General features: G+C 47.1%; 1 protein-coding gene and 1 long non-coding RNA gene across 4 annotated transcripts; one reads left to right on the top strand and one right to left on the bottom strand.

Moving 5' to 3' along the window:
* Positions 1 to 969: 969 nt before the first annotated feature.
* Positions 970 to 6,497, top strand: LOC144113146 (uncharacterized). 2 transcript variants are annotated; one of them, XR_013310653.1, is made up of 3 exons: positions 970 to 1,062; positions 6,162 to 6,245; positions 6,309 to 6,497. It is a non-coding gene; the product is annotated as an uncharacterized LOC144113146 (long non-coding RNA). The 2 variants fall into 2 exon arrangements; XR_013310654.1 differs by having other exon boundaries at positions 6,332 to 6,497.
* Positions 6,498 to 9,573: 3,076 nt separating this feature from the next.
* LOC144113145 (uncharacterized) lies at positions 9,574 to 23,064 on the bottom strand. Of its 2 annotated transcripts, none has more exons than XM_077646063.1 (2): positions 22,298 to 23,061; positions 9,574 to 9,657 (listed from the first exon to the last, which is right to left on the bottom strand). In XM_077646063.1, exons 1-2 carry the CDS (start codon positions 22,619 to 22,621, stop codon positions 9,649 to 9,651), a joined length of 333 nt encoding a protein of 110 aa, XP_077502189.1. In that variant the 5' UTR covers positions 22,622 to 23,061; the 3' UTR covers positions 9,574 to 9,648. The 2 variants fall into 2 exon arrangements, with proteins under 2 accessions (XP_077502189.1, XP_077502188.1); XM_077646062.1 differs by lacking the exon at positions 9,574 to 9,657 and adding an exon at positions 19,846 to 20,553 and having other exon boundaries at positions 22,298 to 23,064.
* Between the last annotated feature and the right edge of the window lie 864 nt (positions 23,065 to 23,928).

Raw genomic sequence — 23,928 nt, forward strand, 5'->3', positions numbered from 1 at the left:
GGAGCTTTTTCACCAACGCAACGCAGCGTGCGCGCGGGCGCACGCTTGCTTGCTTGCGTTACGCCGGACGATATTCGCGCCTTCACTACGAAAACAAAGTTGCGTGCTTTCTTATTTGTAACAGTGCTTAGCACACAAGTAGATATGGATGACCACTTTCGTCCATGCCGATTAAATATTTTGTAATTCTAATTGGCTTTGTAAGCCCACGTAACGTGTGCGTAATTGCACTAGTCCGCTTTGCTATTCGGATGCTAGACAGCGAAACCAGAATAAGAAGAAATTCATTGGAATTATTTACTAGACGTATTCATATTCTACATGGCAGTTTATATTCACTTATGTCTTGTGCTTACACAGAACGTAAAGCCGAAATGTGTCTGCACTGCTTTGATGATTGCGCACCTTAGGCCGGTCTTTGGTAATGTATACATGGTTTTGTCGAGCATTTTTCGCTCTCTCAACACCGCCATTTGGCCCAGAGCACTTCCTTTTGAATAATTTGGAAGGGCGCATTTTGCGAGCAAGGGAAAAAGAGAAGCTTCGAAACATGGCGTCTCACTTGCACCGGTGCCGTATCAAACTCTGCGCGTTTCGCTTGCCGCGCTACCTTATCAAAACCACTGCGACACGAATCATCTGCGTCAGCACTTTTTCAAACGGCACCCGTCGTCTGCACTGGCCCTAACATAGCGCTAACGTTTTCAAACGCCGCGCCAATTATACAAAAAGCGCTGTTGTGCTAGTGTCATCATCAGCAGCCAAATTTGTTTGCCAACCACTGTGTTGCAAACTTACAAACGTGAAAATCATTGTGAAATCTTGACCACTTGGAGTATGTACGTTATTCAGTGTTAGCAAAGCTAAAATGCGAGCATTTAAATGTGCTGGCATGCATTTCGACATGTTTTTTTTGTTTTGCTTTCAAATATGCTTGCTATGGCAGTACTGGCGTTGACCGCTAGGGGACCATAAAGCGGTAGACAAGATGGCCGCCTCCATGCTGCATGTGTTACATTTCAAAACATCGCTAATAGTTCCCAAGACGTCAGCCTACGAAAGGTAGGTGAACGTTTCAGGTATATCAAGTGATTCAGTGCGTACGATTGTTGGAAATATGGCACAGAATTTTCGTAGCTGGCCTTACATGGCAGGCAAATGCTTGAGCAACGAGTGCTAGAGTGGAGGAAAGCTTTGCTTTTACTTCAACATTAAGTACCAGCAGGCTGTTTTTGAAATGGTGGAAGATGAGCTGTACACGAAATACAAGCCTTTGACGGCACTGATGCTCATTAATTTTAAACGTCAGGTCCGATGAGTTTCACCGAGCACTGTATGTTTCATTTCTGTGTGTGAATTAAAAAAAAAACTGCAGTGAGCCTTTCGTCTTGCCTCTCGCGTCTGCATGCTACTTTGCACTGAAAGTTGTGTCAGTTAAGGGCACAGGGTAAGCCCTATACTTCCCATGCATTTTAGGCCATGTTGAGGTACATGTTTCTCACTAACTAATAACAGTAGCCTAATAATACATATATCATTGTTTGCCAAATTTTGTGCTCTTTTTACTGAACTAGAATATTTGAAATGTGTTGAAAATTCGATTTTTAATAAAATTTTTTCCGGTAGTACACAAATCTGGCCTTTCTTTGCGCATTCAAAATTCATAACAGAATAACTGCTCAGTGAAATTGCTTAATTCTAGTTCAGTAGTCGGCAACACTTATGTAGATGATTGCAAAAAAAAAAATCAGCCGTTTTTCTTGAAAGGCATTGGAAATAATGGTACCTTTGTAAGAAAAAACACTGTTTTGAGATAATAGAGCGTAAAGAGAAAAAAGACGTGAAAAACCATTTTTTATTCGCAGAAACGCCTCCATAGTAATTGGTTTAATAGCCCCCTGCTTCGTAGTCACTGTCGCCGTCATTTTTTCGCTTTTTGGCTTGTCGTTTTGACTGTCGGGCCTCTTTTGTAAGCTGTCGTGTTGCTCGGTCCGCAAAGTACATGTGCTTATGGTCAGCTTCCCTCAGCCACTTGATGGTGTTGCTCCCTGGGTTCAATCCATACGCCTTCAAAACGTTGGCCCGTGCGATGCTACCATCATTAAATGAAAGAACAGCATCCAGTGTTGCCATCCGTAGGGTCCGAAGCCTAACAAACACATTCTTTGGCGCGCGTTCCCAAACAACATAGTTGAACGACTCATTTGCATTTTGAGTTCGCCCATGCAGGCACTTCTCTAGGAGCTCAGCCTTCGATAGCTCCCTATAAATGGGTTTGATAGCCTCCAAGACAGATGCAGGCAAACTCTCCTTGTGGAAAAATGGCTTGCCCTCTGACTTCTGTTGAAGGCACACCACGTATCAGGTCCCTTTGGGCAAAGTCCATGGCATGGGTCATCGTCTGTGGCCGATAAGTGGAAGAAGGTTGCCCAAACGGCCTTTCGCATTTCATCCAGGTTTCCTACATTTCTTCTGATGGCCAAACCATAGTACGTCTGGAGCTTGTCTATTACTGCATCAGTCAGTCGGCCTCGGCCCGAGAGGCTCTTTCCATCAGAGAGTTTTCCTGCTTTGTTTCCTTTTTTTAGCCTTCGTAACCTTGTGCCCATCCTTTTTTGCACGTGCCCTATGCACTCAACCTTGGATATTTCAACGGAATCACCATATGGCATTTGTGCCTTCACAGCCATAAAAGCCTTGCTGTCACCATCCCCAAGGTATTTGACGTATCGAACGCCGTGAAGCTCCTCACTCCTGCCGAAAATTTTCAGTGCTGCTGCGACTTCCATTCCACCGCTGGTGCCTTGGTAGTTGCTTTGGCACACCTCTCTATGAAGGGGGTCACTGTTTGTACCCTTGATGCTGCACTTTGGACAACGTTTAGACAAAACCTCCACATCCAGCACTTTCCCAGTGTCTACACTGGTCGCATAGACTATGCCGTTATTGGAAGTATGGCCTCACTTTGCCAGCTTCCATCAAGAGCAACTGCGATGTCTTTATCCCCCTCATTCAGCTGCACAGCTTCGTCAGCTGCCCTTTTCATCGACTCCTGAGCAGCAGCTTCAATGTGACCTAGAAGCTCTTGATTGTATTTCGCAAACTTTGTCGGCGGCTTAGGAAGGTTTAGCATAGCACAGAGTATATTTCCTGCAGCCATTCCCTTACCAATGGACCTCAAGGCATACACTAACCTGAGGTTGGCTTCATAGAGGCCAGAAGTAGTTTTCTTCGACGTCTCAAATTGTTGTGCGGCACTACACACTTCACAGTTCAAACTGTAAACGCTTGCAACACCTACCCGTTTTGTCACAATTTCGATGAGCTCAACACTTCCACCGCACTCTCTGCGCACACAAATCTGTGTAATTGCGGCACAAATGCCGTCCATGTCCATTAAGGCATATTGGCTGCTGCTCTGTAGCACATCCTCTTCCTGGAAGCACAGAGAAAATCTTGAAAGCTTCGATGTCGAGGAGCTGGCGCGTTTGGCGTTCGGGATCTCATTCGGTCGTGGACATCCTTTTGCTTTTTCACGATGAGCGTAGCGGTTGCCGTGAAATTCACGCCTGACGGAGGCCTTCTTTGCCCTGGGCATCTCAACTTATCAGCAGCAACCAACACCGGCACAATTTACAATACTGATCGAAAGGGATAGCACTCAGACGCAGCTGCATGAAGGTTGCAGAAACGTGGAAAAAACGTGCAAAGCGTCTCAGGATTGTCTTGGCTAAAAAAGAGGAGCTGTACAATAGTTGCCAGACAATTTTTTATATGTAGCTGATTTTAGACAAGTTTTGAAATCAGGTGGTGGACTTTTTGGTTGAAAACATTGACGTTAATCCTGAAAGGGGGCGTGGCCGCTCACTACTTGGTTTTGGAAAAAGCGTTTTTCAGCCGTAAATATGGCTTTCTGAGGAAAGTGCGATCATGGAACATGTGTAGAAAGAATTGAACTTCTAAAATTCCAAAAGAAAAAAAAACGATTTTTTTCTAATTTTACCTTACCCTGTGCCCTTGCAGAACTGTGCAGCGAGTCTTTCGCCTCGCCTGTCACGCGTCCCGGCTACTTTGCACTGGAAGTTGTGTGGATGTGAATTCCCGGCGCTCAGTTAGGCTTCAATATAATAGTGACACAGCGAAACTGTAGGATCGTTCACCAGTACGCAACGTGAACTATCACGCCAGGATATCGCGGAGAGTTCGGAATATTGGTAGACCTGCTAGTTTTTCGCTTTCAAACGAAGGCATTTTTGTTTTATTTATTTTCAATATTGCACAGAGCATGGTCTTCGACGGCCAAGCCAAAGGCAGCTGGCCTGAGCCTAACAAGGCCCTACTACCGATCTAATTCTCGGCAGCAAATAAAAGAGAAAAGCGCTGCGAACCAAAGTACATAGCTAGATATTACCTTGTGCCTATGATGTCTGTGTCCACTTACCACAGCACCTTTCTGTTGCAGACATTCCTCTGTCATCATGGGCTCATTTAACATGGTTTTGCAAAGGCAATAATGGGCTGTTTTGTGCTACTGTTTGTGAGGTGCCAATATTTAAGTGTGCCAAGAACTTCTACTGTCATGTCGACTGCACAATGAAGTTTTCACTCTTTCACGCATTGCTATGCGTGGGGATCACATATTTTGTCCTTTGAAAAATGCACAGCAATTACGTCTGTGCTAATACGACCATAGGTGTTTCCGTCACCTTCTAACGCTTAATCTGGGACTGTTTTGTTAGTTAGACTTCAAAATAATTGGGGCTGATGCTGCTTGTACTGCCTCGTCATTTAATTCCTCATGCATTTAAGTTCTATGCTGCAGCTGTGCTATAAATTGCTGTGCACCTAGCCAAAGCAATCATTGCCCTTCCGTCGCAAATTCTCAACAGGAGATTCATTTAGTCAAAACACTCACAGGCTTCCAATAGGAGTATTATGTGCGGAGGGCGTATACAGAAAGCGAAGGAGAGAAAAAAGCCGCATACGTGTAGGACATCACTTTTTTAGAGAGAAGCTCTTGAGCGCATGTTCCTGCATTCAACGTCTTTGGCACAATCTGCGTAACTGATTGCTCATTCCTCCACTCTTGGCATGGCAGGTAGTAGCAGAGTGAAACGCCACCTGCCAGGGAGAGAGTGGAGGAATAGGCAACTGGAAGGTGGCTAGCAGCGTAACACGTCACCTGCCAGTGGTGGCTAGTGGCATTTGAAGAGCTGCACTCAAATTTCACATTACCCACTGTCATAATCATCTGTCCTTTTTTTTTCAAACTTCTGAAGCTTCACCATAAATGGGTTACACAAAAGGCAAGCATGTAGGAAAGAAGTTACAGAACTGCACGTGGTGCAGAAAATCATATATAATACAATATAAGGCTTTGGAGAATAGTACACCAACACATTTTATTTCTGCTGTTTAAATGAACATTTAAAACATGGCTAACAAAGTACAAAACAGCACATAATAAACCTAGAAAAGCATAACAGCTCTTGGTGATTTAAGACTGCAGGGTCATTAATGGAAGCGATGTGATCAGAAATATTCCAGCAGCTTATGGCTTGCGGGAGGGCTGTCAAATTAGCAGCAGTGGTGCGACCGAATAAGTGCCTAAAGCTGCTGTCTTTATAAAGATAACGGGATGCACAATGTGGTTCAGCTAGGGGAAGGTTAGTAGGATGCCTACTTGGACAAAGCAAAGCAATCTTCGTACATAACTCTAGTGTTTGTAATTAACTTTAGTGAGTGATAGCGATAACTTCACATTACTAATGCTAGATTACTGGTCATATTTTGTGGTTAGAAAACTCGCTGTGCAGGTGTGAATTCGCTTGAACGATTGTATTAAACAGGCTTGGTGTGGTGACCACATGGGGAATGTGAATTCAAATTGGGCAAGAACAAGTCTGATATGCAAGTTTTTAAGGGGTTAACAGGGCATCTCTTAAGATTACGTTTTAGATAGCTGAGAGTACGGCGATTTTAATTATGCCAGGCTTGAAGGTATTTATATGAAGGCACGTATGCACAAGGGTTAAAATTGGACTAGTATGTGAAAAATTTTTAATTTTTTTTGCTTGCCACGTTGGCCAGGTTTGGAACTGCCGACTATATTCTGGTCTTACAAAGACGAACCTTTACTGAACACGCATCTATTTTTTCAGGCAAACTGCAGCCCACATTGTGGTCTGACCAAGAGTCTCAAACTCGTTTTGCCATGCAAGTCAGACTGTAGTTGTACCACTCGGGTATGTGATTTTATGCAGGGAAGTAGGATCAAGGGAATGGGGTGTTGCATTTTTGAAACAAAGCGTATCTTCCTCTGTAATGGCAGATGTCCCTGGTGTCGACGCTGTGCGGTGCAAGCTGCATCTGCAAGAATGTCTCTTACATGTGGATACCATCTACACACTTTGGAATTTTGGAGGAACCTATCTTGGCTCTATATTATATGCTCAAGCACATGTCTGGAAGTAAAATTATCATGGCTGGTGACCTGAACCTTGCTGGTATAAACTGGAACACACTGAATACCACAAATATAAGAATATAAGATTTTATGTTCACCTTTAGCCTCAAATAGCGTAATGAGTTAATTCTCATATATACAGGTGATTCTCTACTTGACATTCATAGATCGCCGGGAGTCCTCGTACCCTTTCTGGCGCAGTGGTGCAGCGGTTAAGCGATGCGCCACTGCCCTGTGATGGCAGGTGCTCCCAGCAGTGGGCCTTCTGCGGCCCCAGTTGCTCTTTCCGAGCGACCAATCGTTCATTTAACTGGCCCATGCCATGGTGGGCACTTGGCTCTTTTCCAGTGGGCAGGCTGCGAGGACGCTGCAAGGTTACATGACCTAAGTGGCCCATCTGCCTCCTAGGTTGCTCTGTGTGGACCACCTGCCAGGGCCATGCCAGTGTTTTTTTTTTTTTGCTCACAACGCTGCCACCAGATGTTCTGGAGAACGGGGCCATTAACGCTATCACGTTAATATAAAGACAGATAGCAGTAGACAGTCATGTTCATTTGAGTGCATTGTTTGCACAAAAGGCACAGAAAAATGGAAGGGTCACGACTATAGCTGGAGGTAACATTTCAGACTGGCTTCAAATTTATCATGATCAATGGCATATGCAATGGTACCAGGCAGTTGATTCCATTAACGAATGGGGTGGAAGAGAGGTGAATGAAATAAGCAAATTGAGGAAAGGTATGTGCGTCTTTCAGTTGGTGATCAATGCAGGTAAAAACAGGACAGGTTGGTGTGATATGGCACAAAGCTAAGGAAGAGTGACTATGGTATTATTTGTGAAAAAGGAGGGAATGGAAAATATTTGCTGTCCTTTGAGCAGAGGTAAGTTCAGATATTTGTTTCATTTCTTTGATACTCAGTAATTCTTAGATATAAATTGGGCAGGCTGATTCTCCAAACTCTGATTTTGTTAGTATATGTGCATCTGTTCCGAATCAGGGAGGTATATTTCATTTCGAGCACACTAATTAATTCTAAACATTGTGTCTGGGTTTTCCTAAACCAAGGTTGCATTGAAGGAATTCAGATGCTTTCGATGCCTTGTTAAAGAGGTCGTGGTACCATTCTTCAGACTCAAATTGTTTATTGCATGTACTTTGTTAAGTATATCTGAACAAGTAGGCGAGATATGAGCTGATTTGGTGCGACAAGTAATTTGTAATTAAGTTATCCTGAACCGTGTGAGAGTCGGGCAACACTGGCGCACCCTCGATCCGTGACGCCATAAACCAATGGTCACGTGCTTGCCTGCAACTGAACTGCACATAGTGAGGATAGGGCAGTGGGTTGTTCATTGTTCATGCTAGGGGTGAAGGAGTGGTGTTGGCAAGAGAATGAGGAGCCCACACCCCACAACAGGGGGACAAAGGCAACAAAGGCCTGTGTCCTGTTTCATGTCTGATCTTGGAGACTTCACCGCAGTGTGCCACGGCGGGACTTGAGTAGGTGCATGTTGTGCTCCACACTGGCTGTGCGCAGCAGTTTTGGAGATGATGGCAGTGCTAAAGATTTATGACGTCACTCAGGCTGCATCAATATGGCCGTCACTGCCATCGGGAGGGGCTTAGAACCGATAACTTCTAATTGCAATTTCTAGCTTTCCAGCTGAAATGTGCGCATTGGGCCGTAAGCCTTTTTTATGTATAGTTGATAATGCCGTGGCTAGTGGCTGTAACATAAAATCATAATTTGTGGGGAGAACATGTCATGACCGCTTTAATAATCGCGTCTATGTAATTGTTCCAAGAAAGGTCGGATGTTATGTGAACCCCAAAATACTTGATGGTGGGTACTGATTCTATGGCAACATTGTTCAGAGTGCAATGGCATGGTATGGTGCTGTATTGTGAAATTGAAGGGTGTCAAAATCGGAGGCAAGCATAGCTTTTCAGAACCTGTATCAAGCCTCGCGATATCAAACATGAAAATAGCTTCAGAGAACTCAAGTTGGGTTTTCTCACGTTACATATCGAAAATGGGCGGTTTTAGAACATAGGTGATGTAGGCGCAATTCCTGTAACGATGCCATGTGCAACACCCTTTTATGAACATGTAATGTGGGAAAGGCAATTTTTACGAGCTGCCAATTGCATATTTTCTGTGGTCCATGTCTCGAATTACGATTCTGTTTCAGAAGTTTTTTAAACTGGGATTACTTCCTATATTGAAGGCCTTCAATTTGTCAGTGTAATCTTGTGCCCTGAATGAAAAAAAAAGAGGTTCCATTTATATTGGTTAATTACTCATTATTTCGTTATGTTCTGTTATGTACGTGATGCCTGCCTTGCTGTATAATCAACCTGCATAGACGTACCTTTCGCAGCTTTTCAAATAAAAATCTGTATTGAATAATTTGAAACAACAAGTTTGTGTATATGCATATATAAGCGCATGTGTGTAGAAAGTTTCTACAAAAATGCCTGGTGCAGTCATTTCATCCGTTTGCATGATGAGGTCCTCCTGGTTCTTCTGTCGCCATTTAGACCTCAAAATCAAAATGAGGTGGCCGCTAGCTCACTGCGACAACATGGCAGAGTTTCTCTTCTCTGTGTTGCAACAGAGAGAGTTCAAATAAATGTCAAAGAATAACTGCAGAACTGCTTGCTGGTCAGCAGAATGACAGCACAATAGTATGACTGCAATAAAAACACCTGGGCATACGTGCTTTTTTCACACCTGTAAAGCAGACTTGCAGTGTGCAGAAGCATTTTTTGAAGGGATCATGTGGTTGTGAAACACGATATCCCACCCAGTGGTAACGGGAGCAACTTTATGAAAACAGGCAAGAACAGGAAACTTGATGCTGTTGGTCCTGCGGGACGACATGTTTGCTGTGTACATGAATCGCCGACACGCACTTCTCCCTGGGATTGTGTTTTCATCAAGTTTACATTCAACACTTCTCAGCAGAAATCATTGAAAAGCAGACTCGAACCGGATATTGGGGAACTGTGTTGTTAAGGAAACAGAATTATGCTGCTGTCTTCTCTGTTCTATTCTGGACATCCAAACCCGGATCTGTGCAAATAAATAATACAACAAAAATATGTGATCATGCCCTCCTTTATTTGATACTGCCAAAACAGGTCCCTGACAGGGAGGTCCTGGCAAGGCAGTCATGTTCAAGCACTCTGCAATGAAAAACAACAGACTATCATGTAATCAGCACAAATAACTGTGCACAATAACATCACAATTGGGTGAAAATGAAACAGTATAAGCAGAAATGTATAATATATACACAGAAAGGGAAAAAACACGAAGCAGTAATATCATATAGCGGCTACAAAACACCACGCAAGAAGTATACAAAAAACAGCAACAAAATTATCATAGCCAAAAGGGGGAAAGAATAGAAATTTAAAACACGATAAAACAGCTGGAAGAAATTTTGGAATCCTCTGAAACAAGAAGGAAACCAACATGCAAAGGAAAAATGGGGCTGTAAAAGTTTTAATCGGTACCAAGATAATTAAAAGTCATGAATTGGTTTGACTGAGGCATTGGTTCGTGCTAGCGCCATACCTCGCTGGCCTTGAATATGCAACTAGAAGAAAAATGTGCTTAAAAAAGGACTAAATCTGAGAAAAAACTTGGAGATGAAGAAAAAAGAAGTGATGCCAGGCATTCCACATCTGGTTATTAAGCAGTTACCGCAAGCTACAGAATTATCCAAAACAGTTCTGCACTTAGATGAAGCAAAAGGACCAGAGCATAGATATTTAGGGCATTGGCAAAAGTAGTGAGAAATTCCATCTACTTGACTTCCACCGGGGCAAGTAGATTTAGGAAAGCCCAGTTTTAGTATTAGGTGTGACGGTGCCACCACCACCCCCAGACATGAGAAATGTCTGCGCCGTCACAGCATACAGCATTGTAATAAGGGAGTATTTACTCTCTTACAAATCTACTCCACCTTGAGGGATTCTCCTAAACATTTGACCAGCATATAGCATTACACATGTTCACACCTAGCAAGTGGCAACAGTACTAGCAGCACCTCTTGCTAGCATGACAACCTGGCCAGTTTGTGGTACTGGGCTGCAGACTACGATCATGCAAGTGGCACAGCAGTGGGGACATCGCTCACTCACGTGTCACCTGGGCCAGTTTGTGCCACTTGCCTAGACTATGAATATATTCAGACCTTGTTGATATGTTGCCAGTTCATACGCTCAAAATCGCGAACAGCAGAAATCTCTCCTAGAATTACAAACAACACCTTGTGAGACATTTTCCCAGTTCCTAAATTTACAGTTTTGACGAATTCTGGTCGTATAATATGCTTAATGACTAACCGAGGTGTGCAAACATTTAAACGGGCCAAACATAGCGGCACGCAACATGAAAAACTAGGATGCAGCAGCAGTCACCCACTGCGGTGGCTTCTGTGCAGTGCGCAAGTCAGAGCACCAGAAAAGCGACAAAGGTGCTGAAACATGTGAGCAGGCCATTTTTGTGGTAAGAGGAGGCCGAGTTACGCCTCCGCAAAAGTGCAAAAGGCGGCAGTGTGGTGTGCGATGTTGGCACATGCTACAAAACCCCCTGGCGGTCTAAACTAATCCGGAGCCCTCCAATACGGCGTCCCTCGCAGGCCAAGCGTCAATTCACGACGTTAAACTGCTTGATTAAATTACTACGCCTACTTGCTTACAAATGTATTGTTCTGCCTACCTTAGATTATGCTGCTATCATTTGGGACCAGTTCACGGAAACTAACAAATAAATTAGAGAAGGTTCAAAAGAGGGCGGCACGATACCTATATAACAATTACCGACGTACATCAGTAACACATCTTTTAATCCAAGCTGGCCTCTTAACAATAACTGAGCGAAATCGTTGCGCACGACTTAAATTTATATATCAATTAATCAGAAGACACTACAGAACGGAGCTTACCGATTTGCTTGTTTTTTCGTGCGGATATGCGACGCGACAACGACACCAGCTAACTTTAACTCCTTTTCGGGTTCGAAATAACTGCTTTAAATACTCATTCCTTCCACGAACTATTTCCGATTGGAGTAACCTCACTAACAGTGAAGTGCTGCAGCCGTCGCTGGCGATATGCAGCATATCACCTAGTTTTTAGTGCACTTGCTATTTCACTGTTCTGTTGTATATGTTTAAGCGGGGAGCCTGGTCTTGAAAACAAAATTTTATTAATGTAGTAATAATTATGAAATCTTCAGGGAACATGTATTTTTGCGCACTGATTGTAAATATGCAATTTAATTTCATGTAAAACAATTTCTTGGGCACTTATATAATTGTTATGCAATCATTCTGCAAAGAGCTTGGAAGAAAAATTGCTGTGGGAAAATCGCTGAAATGTATGCCTTTGGGTCGTCTTGATACTAAGGAATGCAATAAGGGTAAAATTATTATTTTGGATATTATAGAACTTCAGTTATAGGGTATTGAAGCTGCCACTTCAGAAACGAGAATACACACTTTTCTTCACATTTGATGACTGAGGTTATAAACTAGCGCATATCATCACAAAACATTCAAATGCGCAGCAAGTTTCCGAGACGCGTTATTTCAACTTGTGTGGCTTCCCTTCTACAGCATACTGCAACCGGCCGCCGCGGTGGCTGAGTGGTTACGGCGCTCGGCTGCTGGCCCGAAAGACGCGAGTTCGATCCCGGCCGTGGCGGTCGAATTTCGATGGCTCATTCCCGGTTAAAAGCAGAAAATCAATGACAAAAATAAAGTGGAATGAGAAATAGCTTGTACCTGCATAGCGCCACCAGTAATAAACCAATTAAATAAAAAATGAACAGGGCCCATTTGGCCAAATCTTTAATTTAGTAGGAAGAGCTACTGGGGAAAAATAAAATTGGGCATGGTAACCGAAGGGCTCAACGTACACACAGGAATGAAAAAGTCCTCACAGTCCCCCCCACCACCAGCGTCCCGTCAACTTTCAGTAAGGTGTCCCTCATTGCTGGAGTCGCTTTCGGACGTTAAACCGCCATAAACTTAAATCTATGACAAGAAGGAAAAAAAGGAGCCCCTTGATGTGCCACCCAACAAACACATCACCCGAGAATGGAAGGGGTGGGATCGGTGGTGAGCGTACACCAATCCGCGATCCCCAGCTGTGAGCCTGACGCAAGTACCACTTTTAACGCTCACACACACAGTGTTGGGATTTTAAGGCGCGGGCTCCTTTCCCAAGCCATGCACCCTAGAAAACCGAGCACCAGGCAGGGGATGGCTTGTACCCATTAAAGAATAACCGGTGGGTAACCGGCGGCAGTGGGAGTCGAACCCACCACCTCCCGAAGCCGAGGCGGATGCTCTACCACTAGGCCACGGCTGCGGTGGGAGCAAGAGCCACGGGATATGTTTTTTATATCTACTATTAAAGAAAAAGAAGGGAAGAAGAAATCGACAGGGACACAGAGAACAGAACAGCAAAATTAAGTTGCGTCTCAACGTAGTTCTTATTCAACTGCAAACAAACCCCAGCTCTACGACATTTTGATTTTACACCCACATTTTGATGCTGGCACGACAGATGGCGCTCACTAGTGGCGCATATAATGTAGACAACTAGTGGCAAAATAATGTGGATAAAGGGCTTCACCCTACAGTGGAAAGCAGCGGGGCTGATTTATCCAAGGCATTGGGGTTTAAGGACACTGAAGGGAAAATATATTTTAAGCGGGTGGAAATAACCAAGCGAAAGTTATCGATTTGTGGCTAAAATCAAGAGAAGAGTAAAATTTCATGTCGTGGCTAGGTGGCTTGAGCCACGGCCCGATTTAAGGGGTTCAGCCGTATCCATCCATCCATCCATCCTATAGGGTGCCTTGATGCGCCCGACTCGGGCATCGAGGCTGAGCAAATCCAGAATATACAAAGCGAAAGATGTTGGCGTTCACTGTGTTCATGAACTTGACAATGTTCTAGACGGTGATGGCTTTGAGGACAGGAAGGGCGCATAACTGGCTCCCTGGATATGCGGACGCCTCATTCGTGCTTTGATACATGTGGCGGTGGCGAGAGAGAGAGGTGTGGCCTGAATGCATTAGCGCTGACAGCGTTGTGGCTGACATGCGGTACTGGAGCAATAGCTAGACCGCAGCGTTCATTTCGTGATCAATCTCTCGCGATCAAACATTAACTGCATGCCACCCCCAGGGTGGCAGGGAGGGCGTGCTTCCTATCCAGTGTGCGGAGCGCAATCAAAGCAGGCTTTTGTAGTTTGACATCAAGGACAGATGCATGAAAGCGAGATTGAGGTCTCCACTAACCCACGGAGCCGGTTGTGCGCCTTTCATGGAAAGGCCTTTGCAAAGTTGTCAACGCCAATGAGCTCTGTGAATGCCGTCGGCTCACTTGTTTTGGAGCACGGACTGTTGGGCGAGTTGATGCATTGCAAACACGTACAAGCGCACAAAAAACACAAACGCACAAAGAAAGAAACAGACACCACGAGCGCTTTGGTGTCTAGTAAGAGCTAGTAAGCGCTCGTGGATTCTCAGTCTCTTTCTTCGTGTGTTTTTTGTACGCTGGTACGTGTTCGCACTTTTTTTGGTTTTTGAGGAAAGGAAATGGCACAGTAACCATCTCACATATCTCGGTGGACACCCGAACCGCGCCGTAAAGGAAAAAATAAAGGAGGGAGGTAAAGAAGAAAGAACTGAAAATTGAAAGTTGGATTTTGCGGAAAGGCGCGGCGCTGCGCAGTGGCGGTACACCTGTGGCTCAGTGCTTCTAAGGGCTAGGGAGTGGCTAGTGACTAGGGAGCGAGAGAAAGCGAGCAATATCCTTGGCGAGGTGCGCGTTGTGACTTCATGTGCCTCCTCGGAGCACCTCCACGGCGAAATCGCAAGTTCGCGGCCAGTAAAGCTTTCGCTTTAAAGTTTTGAGGACGCTTAAGGGTGGTTCACATGCAAGCGAATTGGCGAACAGAGCGAACAGCGGCGCGGCGCTGCGAAGCGGTTCGCGAGCTTTCGCTTCACATGCATCGCCGCTCCGCGTTTCCCACCGCTACGAAACCCAATGTTTCTGGCAAAAGATATGCGCCTGCAACCAGTTTTGGTGGCCTGCAAACAAAAAAAGCGTAATATAAAAGCGTTATTTTGTCATTTCTTTTCACAGTTCATTTAAATAAATATAATTATTGCGTTTTAAGCATAAAACAACACTCTATACAATATCTTTCCTAAGCAAAAGTTTGGACGTGCAGCGTACAGAGTCGCGTGGCATCGCCGTGCCGTCAGTGGTTGAGATGCGGTGCTGCCGCGTCCCCGCCGCGAAAATTTCCAACTTGCCGGAACCTCGCCGCTGCAGCCGCTGGGGCTTCCTCCGCCGCTTGATGGAGAGGGTGTATGCGCCGCGGCGGCGGAGTTCGCGAGCGGTTCGCTTTCATGTGAAACGGGCTTTCAGCTTTGCCTTTAAGAGCAGGACGCGACTGCGTGTTGCAGCATTGACAAGGAATCCACGGAACGCCATCGTTCTTCAGTGCGAGCCCTCGACCGGACAATTTAAGGAAAAATATCTTGGTGGACACCCGAACCGCGCCGTAAGGCAAGTCAAATGAAAACATTTTTTTAAGGAAAGGAAAAGACGCCTCTTTCACATATCTCGGTGGACACACGAACCGGGCCGTGAGGGAGGGAGATTGAAATGAATAATAATAATTGTTTTTTGCGGAAAGGAAATGGCGAAAATTTGGTTTTAAGCAAGGGAAATGATGCCTGTCTCACAATTCTCGCTGGACACCCGTACCGCGCCGTTAAAGAAGGAAAATCCCTTCCCTTACGGTGCGGTTCAGGTGCCCAGCTAGATGCGCCATTTTGCGCTCACGGCCAAAGGCGCCGACCACACCGGCTTTTATGCGAAACGAGCTCCTTAATGATGTCGAGCTAAAATAATAGCATAGCACAGAAAAACGTTATTGAGGTCAGATCAAGTGTCAGGAGCTAGGGCGTTTCGTTACGGGAAAAGGAATAAAGCAGGGTTATTTTTATGCCGACGCGACCGGTGCTGTTGAGCGCACCGTTAGCGTTTCCGTCTACTCCTCCAGGTGGCTCTCACGTTCGAGGGCTGAACCGAAGGACGCGGTGTGGAATTCCGGCAGCGGCGACTGCATTGAGGTAAAGGCGATACTAAACAAAAAATGGCAGCCGATTTCCATAGTTATTGAAATGCGAGTACGTGATGGCTTGAGGGATCGCGAGCCCCCCAGCGTCCCCTCAAGCTTCACTACGGCGTCCCTCATAGCCTGAGTCGCTTTCGGACGTTAAACCGCCATAAAAGTTTGACAAGAAAAGCAAAAAAGGAGCCCCTTGATGTGCCTCCAAACCAACACATCAGCCAAGCACGCGATGGGGTGGGACTGGTTGTGAGCGAACACTAATCCTCGAGCCCCACGACAGAAGAACAGCGGACGGGGATTTAGTATGCCCATGCAAGGCTCACTCCGGATTTGAAGGCGGGGGATCCTTTCTCAAGAACAGCGGACGCGCATTTAGTGTGCCCATCCAAGGCTCACACAGTGTCGGGATTTAAGGCGCCGACTCCTTTCCCAGGCCATGCACCCTAGTAAGACGAGCACCAGGTCGGGGAATGCCTTGTAGCAATTAAAGCATGACCTCTGGGTAACCGGCGGCAGTGGGAGTCGAGCCCACCACCTCCCAAGGCCGAGGAGGGGGCTCTACCACGAGGTCACGGCTGCGGTGGGATCTAGAGTCACAGGGTTCGTATTTTTATCTACCGTTAACAACAAAGCAGGACAGAAGAAATCGGCAGGGCACGCAGAACAGAACAGCGATATGTAGTTGCGTCTCAGCGTAGCTCCTTTTTAACTGCAAACGAAAGAACCCAGCTCGACGTCAGTTTGATTTTGCACCCGCATTTCGATGCTGGCACGACAGATGACGCTCACTAATGGCGCATCCTAGTGTTCCTGTATATGCTTCCGCAGGGAGCAGAGTGGCGAGAAGGTCCGCCACCATGCTCCAATCTCTGCGGGAAAGCCCACGCTAGTGCGTACAGGGTCTGCTACATAGGCTCGCTGTGTAGAGCCCTTGGGCTTGTTTTTTTATTTGCGTACAAATTGCACTCGATCGCAATTTTTTAAACGTAACGCCAAAAACTAATCAGTGATTGGCCGTGGGTGTGCATGCAGCATTGAAAAACAATCGCCAAAGACTAACAGCAAATTGTAGTCGTGACAAATTGACGAAAAATTATAGAAAAGGCCAGCGAGTTCTTTTTCTTGACAAAATAATTTCAGGTGCACAAGCAGTCCTGTTCCGGATGGGACAGCGCCTGTCCCGTCCTGTCTTCCTCTGTGCGCATCTTTAGAGAAAAAAAAAGAGTATAGCTATGAATTACTTTTTCACAACTAGCACCGCCACGTGTTCTGTGCGAGTTATGCACGGAAAATATGAAAACGCAATCTCCCTAGAACCACATTAAAATGATTCTGCAGCTTGTCACAGGCAAGTAGACTAAAACAACACCAATGCGTTGAACAGGCGAGTCTGACCTAACGAAAAAAATTAAAACTCAATTCCTTGCCTAAAACATTATGCACAATGTACCCCGTTGCTAAATGCAGTGAAATGACGAATCTTTAAAAACCATTGAAAGTACTCTCTCTCGTTGATATTATTAGCTTACTTAATTTTTATTAGGCATTATCTTTTCACCTGTGTCATTAAGTTATATTTCGTCGCGCTCAACGCGGCCCATTCTCAAAAGCCACATTAATTGCCGACGCACTTCAGCCGCGAACTTCCAAATGGCAGTTCGTAAAACGCTTTGCCGTTTCCAGTGCGTTTGTGACAGCTTGTCGCACTGCACGCAGTCATAGCTGACGACGGCGTGGCTCACTGCCACAGCAGAACCCCAAACCTGACGCCACACGTGTGCACTGGAAATGTGTCGAATGTAGCCGACAGCGTGGGCTCACGTGAGGCGTCGAGCTGACGAGGGGTCGCTCGGCACTGCGCCTGTGAAGTCAGCTTCCCTGCGGAAAGTTGAACACCTGACGTCACGAAAATCATGTGACCGCCTCTTGGCGAATGGCGTTCGGAGCGGCGAGGGAAAACAGACACGCAACTCTGCTCCCTGCGGGAGCATATACAATTCAATTCAATTTCAATTTATTCAACATCTTGAGAATGTTGGGTGCGTCGACGAAAAGCCAGAGAGAAAGCTTGACAGGGGTCGACGCAGCCTAAAATGTCTTGACAGCAGCATTAGAATACATTAATAACAGGATCACTACGTGAATATGGAAATAAAATAAAATAAAATGGCAAGTAAGCACGCCGGAAAGAAAATACAAAATAAGTACAAATCACAGTTGCAAGAAGCGCTGACGGGTACCTAAGTGTACATTAATTTAGATGCCTTATTTAATGAGCACGGAAGAGTGTATGAAAGCATTTGGCGACTATAATTCGTTCGAGTTTTCGGCACGAACCATGTAAAACCAGTACGAGAGGATGCTTCAGGTTTTTACATTTTAAGTTCGACAGGTGCACCATAAATATATTCTTTTTTTCTAATACTTGTTTTATACCGCCTCAGTAGTATAGATTCAAAGATTTGGGGAAGGGGGTGATGCGAAGCGATGCAAAAATCGGTTCCGTATGTTCAAAAACTTTAGCATTAACAATATTTCGAACAATTTTCTTTTGAAATAAATGCAACCGTTTGATATTCATAAGTGATGTTGTTCCCCAGAAAAAAATACAATAGTTAGCAACAGAGGAAAATGGTGCGTTGTACAGCATCAGCTTAATATGCTTTGGAAAGAGGTACCGCAGTCGGGACTCAATACCAGCAACCTTGGACTACTTGTCCCTAATTTTTTCAACGCATTCATCCCATGATAAATTTTCATTAAAAAGCACTCCTAGGCTTTTGACCGTAGGAACTATTTGAATGAATGAGGAACCCATTTATAGATGAATGTGTGAGACAGCAGGATCCTTATAACGAGGCCTAAAAAGTACAGCTTTGCTTTTTCCTGTGTTTATAATCAGTGAATTGGACTCAGACCATTCGTGAAGTTTCTGCAAACAATCTGTAGCTTGCTGTTCAAGATGTCGCACATGTGCTGCTCGGAAAAATAGAGTGGTGTCGTCTGCATATAACGACAAAAGTTGGAGGATTACTTATACAGACTATGTCGTTTACATAAAGAAAGAAAAGCAGCAGAAAACTGCCTTGCGGCACACCAGAAGACAGATGTATAAAATTTTATGTATCGTTGTCTACTGTTACTTGTTAGACATGGCACCCAAAGTATGACGTAATATTTTGATGAAATTTTCGGCGAAAACCATAGTGTTCGAGCTTCGCCAACATTGTGTTGTGATTGATATGGTCGAACGCTTTCGAAAAGTCAATAAAAATGCCGAGAGTGAAAAGTTTTTGTTCAAAGGACTCTAGAATTAGTTCTTTTTGGGTTAGAAGCGCAGTTTCTGTAGAAAAGTTTTTCCTGAAGCCATGCTGGCTAGGCGTTAATATGTTACATTTCTCGCAGAAACTGGACATTCGCTTGCATAATATTTTTTCAAAACACATCGAGAAAATGGGGAGGATAGGAATTGGGCGATATCTGGATAGGCCATTTTTGTCACCACCCTTATGAACAACGGTTACTTTGGCAATCTGAAATCCTCGGGGAAACACCGCATGTTCGAGGCAGCAATTCAAAATGTGCTCTAAAACTGGGCTAATTACATCGGCTACATATTTTATTGGTTGGAGTTTAATATCGTCTATGTCTCGCGACCTGCTTTTATGGAGAGTCAGAAGGCAAGCTTTGATTTCATTGGCGTCCGTTGGCATCAAGAATGCAGTAGAAGAAACCCGCGAGTCGAGGCATTTGATATTCTGGGGTCCGTGGTTGCCATCTACCAGTGAGGCGGAGAAATCATTAAATTTTTCTGCCAAAAGTTTCCCACTGAGTGGTGTGTTACCAAGACCTCAAACACGCCACTGGCATGTCCACCTCGTTTCAAAACTTCATTTATCGTTTTCCATACGATAATTTAATTACGTCTGGATCCTTTTAATTACGTCCGGATTAATTAGTGTTTCCATTTACTCTTGCTTTGTTTGGCGAAGAAAAGAATTGACTTTGTTTCGATACGCCTTAAAACGTGCTAGGTCATCGAGGGATCGGCTTTTGATGAGGCAGTTGTAAAGATTTATTTTTGTTTTATCATTTCAAGACATTCTTTTGTTATCCGGGGGCTTGCGGGCCTTGCGGGTTTTTTTTATAAGTCACAAGTGGAAACTTTTGGTCATAGACAGACTTAAATGTAGTAATGAAGGCACCATATGCGTCCTCTGGATCATTATTGCTGAGCACGGTATTCAAGTCCACGCCTGCGAGTGCTGCCCGAAAGGAATTTAATGTGGCCTGGTGTATACGCCGGTGTTGTACCACAGGAAACTTGTGTTGTTTTAGGAGAGTAAAATAATCTACAAACATGAATATGGGTAGATGGTCGCTTTTCTGGGCATTAATGACTCCTGAATGAAGACAGTCAATGGATAGTCACTAATGAAGACATCAATTGGCGTCGCTGCCAGAAGGCAGCCATTTTATGCAGCCAAGAAGCCGGTAGAGGCGCTGGTGAAGGAGACCAGGGCGCAGGCGCAAATTGTGGGCGTAGTCGGTATCTGGTGCAGTCTGCTTTGTCAGCTCGAGGCAACTAGGCTTTGAGGCAGCTGCTCGGGCGTCGGTAGAGGTGGTAGGCGAAGATACAGATGTGCTGCAAGTAGACAGGGTGCGGCGTAAGCAAGGGTGCGATGCGTTCATAGTGCCGTCACTGCTGCCAAGAAGAGGGGCTGAGCGGGGAGGGTCTTTTTTATACAGCCAAGAAGCCGGTAGAGGCGCTGGTGAAGGAGACCAGGGCGCAGGCGCAGATTGTGGGCGTAGTCGGTATCTGGTGCAGTCTGCTTTTTCAGCTCGAGGCAACTAGGCTTCGAGGCAGCTGCTCGGGCGTCGGTAGAGGTGGTAGGCGAAGATACAGATGGGCTGCAAGTAGACAGGGTGCGAGGTAAGCAAGGGTGCGGTGCGTTCACAGTGCCGTCACTGCTGCCAAGAAGCAGGAACACTACTCCGCTCTACAACGCTCATTCGGACGTTTTAGACGCTGCGCTAAAACTCTTTACTCGCGCTACGTTCCGCTGGCGCTCCGCTGGGGAACTAGCAGTGGAGCGGAACGTAGATGCGCTCAACTAAACGTCTCTATGAAATTGGGGAAATAGGAAAAGGAGAGAACCGGACCGGTATGGTATGGTGGAGAAAAAGAGCGCAGTGAGCGTGAAAACGAAAAAACTGGAAAAAAAGGGAAGGTGTACGAATAAAGCACTTATTTAAAAGGGAAAGAAATTGAAAAAATAGAAAAATAACGCTCATGGAAGAAGCTAAATAATAGTGAAATAGAAAGGAATAAATGTATGGAGGGCCGCGCCATCGTCCGTAGACGAAACACCGGAGCCGCATGCATATGAACAGAAATAAAACCAGTCCGGCTCTCTCCCCACCCTCTCGAGAAGTCATGCAACTACGTGGTTCCATAGTCAATGCGTGGGCGCAATCGGGCAATGCGGGCAGCCATGACAGGGCATTCAGGCGGAGCCTCCCGTCCGGCGCGACGGCAGGCGGCACACGCGACAGGAACGCCCTCCGACTGAGGACCATTGGATACGACGTGGGCGCCAGCACACCTCGTGCACACAGCTCTAGCAGCGTCCGCCCTCGCGCGACAGTTGCGCCTCGAATGGTCGTATGTCGCACAGAACGTACACATGGGTACATGTAAGTCCTCTGCCACGGGAGCAGAGGACCATCCAATCGTTAAGCGACCCCTAGTCTGTAACCCGTACAAAGGCATTGGGCGCCATTGGCAGGACGTGCGTCTTCGTCCCATCGCGCGCCCGAAAAGTGTACCGGCGCGATGTTGTTCGGGGGTCTAGATTCAGTCCAGGGTTTTTGATATTATTGTTCGAAATGACGTCGTCGTCCGCGACGTAAGGGTTAACGTCCCAGACGCGAACGTGAGGGCGGCGACGTTCCGCAACCCTAATTTGGCAGGTAGTGCGCGTCACCGCATTCGCAGTTACTGCAGTGCGCAGATTATCAACAAAGGCGCGGTCGTGCGCAAGGACGGTGACACCGTTCTGCGTCGGTCTGAACGTTACGGGACCTATCCCTGCGTCCTCTGGGACAATGTTTGCTTTGAGGGTGTGAATCAAGTGCGCCTGGGAGGCGGAATCCGGCGAGGTCGCAGTGACAAATGCAACATGGTGCATCACTTTCCTACGTTGTGGCGCAGTAGCAGGCGCCTCAGCCGGAGTCGCGGCCGATACAGAACCAGAAGCCGCAGAGCGATACCCAGGGCCCCGAAGCACCTCCGCAAAAGTGGGTCGCGGGACGGGCGGGGCGGCGACCTCACGTCGCGCCTCCGCAGTAGAGGCCTGGGCCCTGGCGTCCGAGCACTAACGGTGGTCGTCGGACCACATGGCCAGCAAGACCTCAGTTCGCCCGCGCGCATCAGAGGCCAACGCCTGGTATCGCGCACACTGGTTGACCACCTCACCAAAGAGGGCAATGATGGCCACACGATAGTTGACAGCAATCTTTTTTCGCAGCAGTTAACATAGGCGACCAGCTTGTCCTGCAGCGCAGTCACCTCGTTAAAATCTGGCATTGCGCAGAATTCCAGGTTAAGGAGCGCCTCGGCGGGAGCGGGCACCGCAGAAGGTGTGTCGCTCACCGCAGGAAAGGTAGGGGGCTCCCCAGAGGAGGACCCCCGGACAGGAAGGTCGTCGCTAAGTGAAGGTGGCCGCTGAGGGCTCCCGCACGCCCCGGGACCCTCGACATCCCGAGGCGCATCAGGAGGCGGCACGGTCTGGTCCGGCGCCGAAATGGGAGCCAGGAGGTCGTCCCTGGCCGCCGAGAACGGTGAGCTCGCAGGGTTGGACCGGGCACCGGAAGTGCCCGAGTCCGAGGTGATGTCCGGCGAAACTGGGGGTAGCTCCACAACGGGCGAATTCGCCCCCGTGGGCAACGCAGTAGGGGAAGAGCCCGAGGCGCTCATGGCAGCGGTGGCGTTCGAGTGATGCCCGACCACCAGCGGGACAGAACGGGGCCGGGCCTGGGCCTCGCTAGGGCTGGGCGTCAAAGCGAGGCCCAAAGTCCGAACACCGCGTAAAAGCGGCAAAAAATGGCCGGCGTCCCGAAAAAGGGAGCCGGCGGGGACCGCGGTCGGGCGTCAGAAGGTGGGGGAAGACCCTCCTGTAGGTGGTCGCGTAGACAGGCCACGCAGCAAGACGGTCCTCGAACCGGGGCAGGGCCGCGGACAGCCGCAGAAAGGTGAGCAGGCCGCAGCGAAGTGCCCGACCACAAAAGTGGCCAGCGAATCGCAAATCGGCCTGCCGGACCGGTCGCAGGAGCAGCAGGCAGGGCCCCCCGAAAGCTCCCGAAGGAGCCCAAGGCCGCATCAGAGCTGAGGCAGCCAGGAGTAGAAACTTCTTTTTCCTCACCGGCCGCGGCGGAAAGCAGCCGCGATCAAGTCTAGGCCTACAAAAAGCGGTTAAAAAACCGCCCGAAGTCGTCGTCGTCCGCTATGGAAAGGTCCGTAGTAGTTGGAGTCCGCAGGAATCAGGGGTGAAGGCCTCTGGCCCCCGGCAGCGGCAATAGCAGCGGCGGCCCGCACCGGGCAGCCAGGGAGCAGGAGCTGCGAAAGGCACGTCCGTTCAGTTCGAGAGCCGGCTCTCGCCGTTGCTAATAACTAGACTTGATGCCACCGTTCCTAATACTCCACCGCCCTCTCAAATCCGCCCCTGTGAGGACGGCATGCCGAAGGTCACGTGACCTAGACGGCAGATGGACCACCTGCTTTTCGCAACACTCCACCGACACCGGGGTTTACGTTGAGCTGGACCCCTAACGATAGCTCTTCAAATGCGGGCACACCTCACATGGTGCCTCGTGCTAAGACTTTCCCATACTTGCAAACGCCTCTGGTGCAGTCACCAGAGGCGTTAGCGCGGTGATCTCTGCTGCTTCGCACATCGACGGTTTCGAGACTTCAGCACAAACTGATAAACATCGTCGGCTCGAAGCTTGTGCAGGAATCGAGCGCAAGGATATGAACACACTGTCACATATGCTTCGCCGTCCTCCTCCGGGTCACAGCCGCCACTCTAGTCCAGCCGTGTCCGGGCGACCGCGCCGCAGTATATCGCCGTCGTGCCGGGGTCGCGCTGCGGTTAGTGTGAAGTACCAATGTGGCCTAGAGGGTGAAACTCAGCCCAACTGTTCTGAGGATAAAGTCTGAGTGCCTCGAGGCACTCTGAGCAATAGGCGACCGCTTAGAAAGAGCCAGGCAATTGTAGAGAGCAC

This window comes from Amblyomma americanum, chromosome 1, assembly GCF_052857255.1.
Source record: "Amblyomma americanum isolate KBUSLIRL-KWMA chromosome 1, ASM5285725v1, whole genome shotgun sequence".
NCBI classification, from domain to species: domain Eukaryota; kingdom Metazoa; phylum Arthropoda; class Arachnida; order Ixodida; family Ixodidae; genus Amblyomma; species Amblyomma americanum.